The 10,446-nt window shown below is 37.3% G+C and overlaps 1 protein-coding gene across 1 annotated transcript; it reads left to right on the plus strand.

The window, feature by feature from the left end:
* Window positions 1–204: 204 nt before the first annotated feature.
* LOC104075809 (tyrosine-protein kinase Fer-like) lies at window positions 205–8,490 on the plus strand. Its single transcript, XM_009576457.1, has 3 exons — window positions 205–358; window positions 3,887–4,009; window positions 7,987–8,490. The coding sequence occupies exons 1-3, from the start codon at window positions 268–270 to the stop codon at window positions 8,127–8,129; spliced, it is 357 nt and encodes a 118-aa protein (XP_009574752.1). The 5' UTR covers window positions 205–267; the 3' UTR covers window positions 8,130–8,490.
* Window positions 8,491–10,446: the final 1,956 nt, after the last annotated feature.

The following is a 10,446-nucleotide window of genomic DNA, read 5'->3' on the forward strand; positions in this document are numbered from 1 at the left end:
TGGTGTTCATAGGATTATTTCTCACACTTTTTTTTTCCTCCCTCACTCCTCTTTTCCACAACTGTTGTGTAGTTTTTTACCCTTTTTTAAATATGTTTTCCGAGAGGCGCGACCATCATGGCTGAGGGACTTAGCCATTTTAAATGGCTTCAAGTACTTCAAATTTGTAAAAATGTGGGGGTTTATTTCTTGTTCTAACTTAGAGACCTGGCTGCAAGGAACTGCTTGGTAGGTGAAAGCAACATTTTGAAAATAAGCGATTTTGGAATGTCCCGGCAAGAGGATGATGGTGTGTACTCATCGTCAGGCCTAAAGCAGATTCCTATCAAGTGGACTGCTCCAGAAGCTCTCAACTATGGTAAGGACATACCTGTATCTTCTTGCAAAAAACCAAAAGAAGTCAGAAATAGCATAAGGAGCACCAGGACTACACCATGGGCAATATTTGAGTATATATACAAATTCCTAGTGCCCCGTTCAAATCAATAATGTTTAAAATAATATTAATATTTCAGTCTTATTTAAGTTATGTATGAAATATGTTTTGCCTTCAAAAAGAATAAGGCAGCAACATCAAAATTGCTATTATGCAGCAATAAAATAATGCTTCAGTTATGTTGCTGACTCATTCTAGTAGACTACCGAGTCTGTCATCTAAATCATAGTCGTTAGCAAAATGAATGGCAAGTTCTGCATATTTATGGCAGTGATTGTTCTAGCACCTCTTTGAAAACAGTAGGAAGTGTCAACATACTAGAACACTCTCTTAGATAAATCATTGCATTGGGGAAAAGTACAGTCACTAATTTATATTTTTTTTTAACTGCAGCTTTTCTTTACCTGCATTTTTATATATTGCTAGGCTGTTATCTTGGGGAAAAAAAATCCATTATTTCTGATTGAGGGAAGTGGTCCATACTACGTGGGTAGTTGTTCCAGAACAGAAGCAGAAGCTGCTGTATTTAGCTTTTTAGCTTATATGAAAGTAGAAAAATAAGCTCTTCTAAGTAAAGTGGGCTGTGAAGAAGCAGCATATTAAATGAACGATGCCATGTTTTGGATGTAGTTCTCTCCACCAGTTCTTTAGTTGAGTACTTAGAAAAAATCTGTGTTAAATTCTTCATTTAAAGTGTCTGTAAATATTTCTGCCATCTCTTAAAGCTTTTTTTTAAAATCATGCATTCGAAATCGTAAGTTTGTGACTTATGATTGATAGCAAAATGCTTCGTCTCACTAGCGTTTTTGCAGCAGTTAACGTCATAACACAATAAAGCAGATCTTCTCTTTGGAAGGCTAATAGTAAATTTAATTGATCCTGTATTATCAATTATTCTAAGAAGTGTTAGTGTTGCTAGCATTCACTGGGGAACACACTTTTCTATTTTGGGTGTTTGTTCCATTATAAAAAGTGTTTTGAATTTTTATTTTTGTTATTTCAGAAATGTGTACAGTTTATTTGATATATAATGGACACCTACCCTTCATAGGTGTAAGCAGTCGAGTGGACTACCTTAAGCAGGAAACAGGCTCTTCTGACAGTACCTTCACTTTGTACTTTTGAGTCTCTTTTCTGCATAGTACAGGAGAGGAGAGGGTAATTGATTAACATCTACTTATTTTGTGTTTCCTAAAGTGCATACATACTCAAGCAGCTTTAAGTCATTTTCTGTAGTGTTTGGAAAATAAGCTCTCTCAAACATTTGTTAATGTGTTGAGCAGTCTAATATTCAACTACCAAAATATTGCAGAAGGTTTCTGTGTCATTTTGAAGGATCGTTTTTTCCAATCCCTTGAAAGATGTGAGTAAAAGATGTGGTTTGTGTTTTACCATTTACCATCCTAATAATATGGTCGTAAGTATTGCATTAATTTGTGTAGGTAAGGCTGAAGGTATTTAAGGATACCAGAGTGAAATAGAACTAAATCTGCAGGATTTCAAAACTAGTTGACAACTACTGTCCATGTCGGTTCTTAATGGCAAGGTTTAAGAGTTGGAAGAAAATGAGGCATAGGGTCATTTGGCCACTACATGAATGATACAGTGCTTAAGAAACTATGTAAAAGTTCATTTTGTAGTCACTTCTGGATTCACTATATATGACAAATTAAAAGCAGTCTCAAAAAGATTTTAAATGAAAAAAACACAAGTTGTGAAGTCTAGAAACCAGATTAGGGCAAATGGAGTGGTTAGGGAGTTGTGTCTGAAGTCATAAGCGAAATCCTGATGCTACTGGAGCTTGTGGGTGATTGAACCTTTGGTTCAGTAGGTGCTGTTCAGTGCCATTCCATACCTTTATTTTTGCTTGGAGCAATATGATTTCCACCACTTCCAGCAAGTGGAAAAAAAAGATTGAAAAGCTTCTGATAAAATTACGTATTTAGACCAAATGTAGGGTATTTTTGCTTCCTGTTCCCTCAAAATTAAAATGCATATTTAATATGTATGTTTTTCCAGTACAACATTTTGAGTTGTTTGTCATGTTAATAAATTACTGTGTGGAGGGGTTTTTTTGTGAATGAACAGGCCTTTTTTTTCCCAGATAATGTCATAGTGGAAAAGATAATTGTGCAGAACTTGTACTTTCTTTAAAAAAAACTTACCATCTAACTTGTATCTACTGAATGATTTCAATGAAAAGTGTTAAATTACTGGATGCCAAATTCTGAAGAGAGTTGATACATAGACAAGAATATCTTACTATAAACAGCATAGTGAATGTCCATAATTGCCATCTACAAGGCACACAAGCTAATGTAGTGCAGCTGGAAGTGATACTTAGTTTAACAGTAAATTGAACTTTCTGACGTCAGAACAGTTGTCATATCACCAACTGTCACTATAATTTACATGTATTTTCCTTTTTTCTAGTCAGAAGTGGCTTAATTTGGTTTGTTTAATGATTAGAGATGAACAAACAACACATTTACAAGCATGTGTATATTTTAAAGAATAAAGATATATATACAATGTAATGGTATGGAACAAAGAAAAACAGTCATGAAAAATGTTGAAAGTAATGTTGAAAATGGATTTTTAAGGTAACATTTTCACAGATCCTGCTGCAAAGGGCTAAGAGCTTTAACTTTCTGATGTGAATCCATCCTTCTTAATGTGAATCCATCAGGGACAATAGAAATATCTGCTCCAAAATCTCTCCTTCTCCCATAATATAAAGTTTTCATTACACAAAAGGTTTGGAATTCAATTATCTATCAATTATCTCTTTTGCTATCTCTGAAGCATAGTTGAAGATAATGGAACCAGCAGGTCAAATTTTTTTTTTTTTTCTTTAACTGATTGGGAGCACCAGTTTTTCAGGGTCCAGATTACACAAGTTGAAGCAACTGTACTTTCATTTTCAGAGAACAGTTTCTCAAAGCGTGAAAACCAGGCCCTCTTCACAGTTACAAACTATGTTGATGGTAGCTCCTCTCAGAATACTCATTGCCATGCTGTATTAGGGAACTGGGAAAGGTTTTTTTTTTTAAAAGTATCTTTTGAATTCAAAGTGATTATAAACAAGGGGGGAGGAGAAACTGACATTTTTCTGTCCTTTTATATTAAAAGAAAAAAAATATTTTTGTACATTAAGAAGGAAAGAAATTCTTAACTTGCATGAAAAACTGACATGGTAAGGTCTGTCAAATTGAAGAACTTTAAGCTAGCTTCTGTCATTCCTAGTTATTGATCTTAAGATAATTTGTTTATCATTTGAAACACAGGAGACTATGATATCTGCAGAATGTATTATTAGTAGCTGCAGCTTTGTTCTGCTTAAAGCTTGCCAATGTAAGACTTTACCTTTACAGAAAACTTGGGGCCATAATTATCTGAAACGTTAACTTCTCTGTATGTTCAGCTGAGGGTTTTCTTTCCTTTTCTTAGGGAGATACACATCTGAGAGTGATGTATGGAGCTTTGGAATCCTTTTGTGGGAGACCTTCAGTTTAGGAGTGTGTCCGTACCCTGGAATGACCAACCAACAAGCACGAGAACAAGTCGAGAAAGGTAGTTATTCGTAGGGAGTGAAAGAAATTCTGTATAGAGCCATAAGGATGTAGTACATACAATATAAAATAGCAAAGGAGTAACATACAAGATATCCAGCAACTTTAGCAAAAATATTATGAGATTTTTTAATTGCTGAATCTAGCTTTCTGGGAGGAGTAATGTAATATATAGGCTTCTTGAGAAAAGGAATATACTGACCAGTGACTTAAAAGACGGAAGACTTACAGCATGCTGACTTTTGTTGTTGCAGAACTAAAAGGTGAGATGGAGAGGAGGGATTTACTGCTGTACTAAGCAAAGGCTTGACCAGAATGAATTATTTAAGATTATGCTAATGCAGGTATAAATATTCTAAACTGCCAGAAAAAAAAATCTGTATCATTCCATCTTCTCTATTAAGACATTTCAGGCAAAAATTTAGCAATTATGGTGGAGAATGGTAAGCTAGTTGAGCATTGAAAGCCACATTTCTCTTTTACAAAATAATCAAAGGGCTTTTATTTAAAGTAGCAAGTAACTGTGAGCAGGATTTCAGGACTTTGATTTATTTTCATCATCTTTAGTGGCGTTTCAGAACTGTTCCTCCTCTACACAGTACTACTGTGCAATTCATAAACAGGTTCTAAGCTAGTAAAACTGCTGAATAGTTTTAAAAAAAAAACAACTAGTTTGCTGATTTATACAGATTGCCAGAGTTTGTTATAAGCACTGTAAATGACCATCAAATTTTCTCCTTAAAAGGCCAAATCAAAAAATGCAATGTTTTCCAGAGCAGAGGAGTGTTTGTAAAAACAAGTCTTACTGCCTAAGTACTGAGATTCTGTTTTAATCCACTGAGAATAATAATCTCTTGAAATTGATAAAATTCAAAGATTTAGAAGTATGTTTATGCTTTTTCAGCTATTGATACTGTGGGGAAAATAGTTCTGTTGGCCCATTAGCGATTCTTTCTCTTTTTTTTTTTTTTTATGGAATTTTCATTTCTTTTATCAGCCTGTTTTCTTGGTTTTCAGTGTATAATACCTCTTCTGTTAGGATAATCAGCTAAGACACTCCAGATTCTCTTCCTGATCTTATCTATCTCAATAACTCAATCAGTCACTTAAATGCTTGCTTTAAACCAGGATAATTTTAATTCTAAATAACTAGATAGATTCAGTTCACTTTAAGGACAAAAAGTATTTGCTGCTGTCACTGTTTTGAAGAACTAGTTTCTAGGGGAAACTTTGTGAAGGAAAGGCTTTTTAGATAGTTTCATATTATCTTGTCTGTAAGTGTCCTAGAGCCCAGCCATTTTCCTTTGAAGTTACATGCATTAAGCCAGCTCCTAGAGCAGATGCATGCAATATAACAAAGGAAAAAAATTTGCCAGATTTACCTGTTGTATGAGGCCAGTGTCATTTATACTCTGCTTTAGAAAGAGAGATGCAGAGATCTGTGCACTAAGTCTGGAGTCACGGAGCTGCATTGAGCTGTAGAGTCCTACGTGCCAACTCACTTTACTGTCCACTGCCTGTCATTTGCTCAGAGAGCTACATGTGGTAAGCAGTTCATAGAATCACAGAGTCACAGAATGACTGAGGTCTGCGGGGACGTCTGAATGTCATCTTGTCCAACCCCCCTGCTCATGCAGAGCCATCTAGAGCCGAGCGCCCAGGACCATTCCCAGATGGCTTTTGCGTATCTCCAAGGATAGAGACACGACCACCTCTCTGGGCAACCTGTGTCAGTGACCCTCACAGTGAAAAAGTGTTCCTGGATGTCCAGAGGGACCCTCCTGTGTTTCAGTCTGTGCCCATTGCCTCTGGCCCTGTCACTGGGCACCACTGAAAAGAGCCTGGCTCCGTCCTCTTTGCACCCTCCTCTCAGGTATTTATATACATTGATAAGATCCCCCTAAGCCTTCTCTTCTCCAGGCTGAACAGTCCCAGCTCTCTCAGCCTTCCCATAGTGAGAACTGCTCCACTCCCTTCATCATCTTGGTGGCCTTTCATGGGATTCTCTCCAGTGTGTCCAAGTCTCTTATGTACTGGGGAGACCAGCACCGGACCCAGTACTCCAGGTGTGGCCTCACTAGTGCTGAACAGAGGGGACAGATAATCTCCCTCGACCTGCTGGCAAACACTTCTTTTAATGTAGCCCAGGATACAATTAGCCTTCTTTGCCACAAGGACACATTGCTGGTGCATGTTCAACCCTTGGTGTCCACCAGGATCCCCAGGTCCCTTTCTGCCAAGCTGCTTTCCAGCTGGGCAGCCCCCAGCATGTTCAGAGGACTGAACCCAGTATTGACCCCTGGGGTACATCAGTAGTTACTGGCCTCCAACTAGACTTTGTGATGCTGATCACCTCCCTCTGGGACTTGCTGTTTAGCCAGTTTTCAATCCACCTCACTGTCTGCTAATCCAGCCCATAATTCAATAGTGTCTTCGTGAGGATTTTATGGAGACAGTGTTGAAAGCCTTACTGAAGTCCCCTCATCTACCAAGCCAGTTATTTCATTATAGAAGGTAATCAGGTTGCCTTGCTCTTAGAGAATCCATGCTGACTACTCCTGATCACTTTCTTGTCCTTCATGTGCCTGGAAATTGTTACAAGGATTAGCTCCTCTATCACCTTCCCAAGAATCAAGGTAAGGGTTCCGTTCCCTGGGTCCTTCTTCTTGAAGATAGGAGTGACATTGCTTTACTCCAGACTTTAGGTACTTCTCCCAGTCACCATGGTGGATGAAAGATTATTGAGAGTGGCCTTGCAGTGACATCAGCCAACTCCCTCAGCACTCATGGCTGCATCCCATCAGGGCCCATGGACTTACCTAAGTCCATTTTGCTTAAGTATTCCCTGACCAGATTCTCTTCCACCAAGCATATGTCTTCCTTGCTCCAGACTTTCTCCGTGGTCCCTGGGGCCTGGGATTCCTGAAGGCCAGTCTTTCTAGTTAAGACTGAAGCAAAGAAGGCGTTCAGTAACTCAGCCTTTTCCATGTCCTGTGTCACCAGGTGCCTTACCTCATTCAGCAGTGGGCCCACATTTTCCCTAGCCTTCCTTTTGTCACCTATGTACTTAAAGAACCCCTTCTTCTTTACTTTGACATCCCTGGCCAGATTCAATCCCATTTGGGCTTTGGCTTTCCTAACTTCATCCCTGGATGCTCAGACAATGTTTCTGTATTCCTCCCACACTGGCTGTTTTTGTGTTTGAATTTGTCCTGCTGGCATTTTTGCCCAACTTCCTACTCATTGGGAAGTTGCCTTCATTGCTGTGAGTACATCTCTTTGGTCCAGGGCATGGATGATATGCTGGAATGGCCACTTATCTGTGGCTTCTGAATGATTAGCTGCTAAGTTACTTAACTGATTGTTCATTCTCCTGTTCATCACCAAGTCAGAAACCTCCTTCATTTGACGGCAGCAGAAAGGTGTGGAAGGCCACTGCCTATCTAAGCAAACCAGAAGAGTAGGAGAGTTAAGATGATGGGAAAATGTAAAAGTTAAGAAAACAGGAGGGAGAAAAAATAAATGGATAAAGTGCAAGTGGGAAGGGAACTTCTTAAGGAGACAAAAAAGGGAAGAGGCATGAGAATAAAAGTTGATCCATTTTGAAAAAGAGCAAAGAAATTTACTCCCATCTTAATGTTTATTATTGATTTCCTCACTGGGGGAAAAAAAGGGAACACAATTAAAACCTAGAGGGTAGCTACTTCCTCAGATACAGAAAACAAATCCATGCAGGTTGCTGAGAATGAGAAGTATACTGACAATTTACCATGCCCAACTTAAATGTTATTGGTACCTGAGCTTTGATTAGTTTAATAATTATCTATCTTGATAGGTTATAGATTGATGACTTTCCTCATATTACCCTGAAGATCTTTTTTAATGCAATGATCTTGAACTTTGCTTATTTCTTTTTAGATTTGTCAATATGCATCAGTTTTCAATGCTAAACATTTTCCCCTTTTTTTTGGGTACCAGGCTACCGAATGTCAGCACCGCAAAAATGTCCAGAAGAAATATATAAAATAATGCAGAGGTGCTGGGACTACAAACCAGAAAACCGGCCAAAATTCAGTGAGATTCAGAAAGAGCTGTCTTCAATCAAAAAGAAAGTGACATAGTGATAAACAAGTGCCAAACTCAGTGTGTGGGACTTTATTTTCCAGTGAAGTAATTTTTTCCCCTCAAACACTATGCGTTTATACAACATTATTTGCAATATTCTTCTAGGATTACGTTGAAATTAACTGGTTTTTTATATACATGTGTACCATCTTGAATGGTGTCTACACCTGCATTAAAGACATATACTGCGAAATGCTATATATCCAGTCACAGTAATATTGTCATTTAGGTTACATGTAAATAGAAAAGCACATACTATAGATTTAAGGGACTGTGGCTTCTATCTGTTTTACAGCAAGTAACTGCTAGTGACATTTTTCAGAGGTTTTCTACTTTAAGCTGTGTTGTCACTCTGCTATCCCTGTCCCGTATGTCAACACCAGCAGCACTCTTATGTGAGACTGTCATACACGTTGGCCTTAAAATTGAAGACAGTTTTGACAAGTATTTCAACTAGAAACCTTTTTTTTTTTTTTTAATTCTTTCTGCTAGTGATATTTTTAAGTGATACTTTAAGGATGAAGATTAGTTAGATTCTGGATGCAAATGTGCTTACTGAACAGTGAAATCCAGAATTTTCTTTTGTAAAAAATTGAGTTACTTGTGCATTTCTTACCATACTGTAGAAAATACTTCTGACTTTTGATGTGATTTACTTAAGCCACGCCTTTTCTTCCTACAAAGCCATCAGAATTCAGTAGTATGTCTCCTTTACAATGACCTATGTTTATTTAAGAAACAAAAAACCCAATATCAAGCCTTGACTACACATTTCAAGAAATACTGCAAATAATCTGCTTTCCAAAGAATATGTAAAAACATAGAGAGGTTTACTAATGATAGCAGCAGATAACAAATATCATTGATCTTAGAGGAGTTAAAGAATGTGAATTGCTAGATTTGCTTTTGATCCTGATTTTTTCCCTTAAATTGGTAATAATTATCAGACTGCAGCTGGAGCCTACAAAAGTTTATGCTAAGCAAAAGTACATTCAATGCATAGTGTCCAAAGGAAAATACTACTTCTGTAAGGCATAAGGAAATTGTTCAAGAAATCAAAATAAAGAAGTATGTTTAAAACCTCTGACAGGGCTGAGCAAGGCAGAGTAGAAATGCTAACCTTCTAACTTGTTTAAATCATTGCAATCAGATTTCAAAAGACTGGGGACAGGCAAGTTTTAAATGCCACCAGAAATAAAAACCTTGTATATATTAAAAAAAAATTCTGCCAGAAAGTTTTTACTTCCTAGATAGGGGAGGGAGGAAAGGCACAGTTTGTTACTTAGGCTCTGGGTCCTCTTTGCAGCTGGAATTATTTTCTAGGGCCCTACATGGAAATAGGAACAAGTTACAGTATACTGGTCTGAGTTCCAGAGTTAAGGTGCTTAAAATTTTTCTAACAATTAACTAAAATTTTTCAGATCAAGGGATGCTAGTTGCTGCTAATGCAAGTAAGAAACAGGAACTGTAAGTAACACAGCACCTGGAACGTTAATTAGCCCTATATTTTATCGTTACAGTGCGATTGAGATGTAGTGAAGTCAGTGGCTACATTACATTTTTATTTCTGTTACGGTGACTTTTCTGTTGTCCACAACATTTTTGCTCTCTAAAGTGTATTTATAGTAATACTGAGTGGTAATGTTTAAGGGCTATGTGTGACCAAAATATGTGTAGTCTAGAAGAGTTTGTCTGTTACATTGGAGTTAGTGTCCAAATAAAACAATGAATGATCATGCTGAAGCACATTACCTGCTTTTGAGGTGGAACTGTCAGCATCCAAGTATAAGGAATGGTGAGTGCTTCTTGCATTTCTTAAGTGATTTTTTTCTTGGAGCTAAGGAAGCATATACATACCCATGAAGGTATAGTGCGTGATGAACTTAGTGGCATAAATTTAAACTTCCTTATAAGCATACTGGATATATTTACTTAGTTCTGTACTTCCAAGTAGCCCAAAGATATTTTTCAAGAGCAATGGGAAACATTCTTGTTAGTTTGTATGCTTTTAAGTAGTACACAAAGTTTGTGCCTTAATTTGCTAGTATGCTAATGCGAATGCAAGTGTACTAAGATTTAAGGAATGTTCCACAATCATTTGGAAAAATCCAAGATTCAACCAACTGCAGGTCCTTTATTTATGCATCACTGAAGTCTGCAAGTAAGGATGACGGTGTCTCCTCTGTCAGCATTCACAGCTTCTCTGGAGAGTTAATATTCTTCCATGAAAGAGATGAACTGTTTCTTTGCTATATGCCTTCTTGACAGCAAAGAAATAGTGTTTTATTTTTGTAAAATAAAGTACTGTTTTAT

Source organism: Fulmarus glacialis, unplaced genomic scaffold (genome assembly GCF_000690835.1).
Source record: "Fulmarus glacialis isolate BGI_N327 unplaced genomic scaffold, ASM69083v1 scaffold234, whole genome shotgun sequence".
In the NCBI taxonomy this organism is placed as follows: Eukaryota; Metazoa; Chordata; class Aves; order Procellariiformes; family Procellariidae; genus Fulmarus; species Fulmarus glacialis.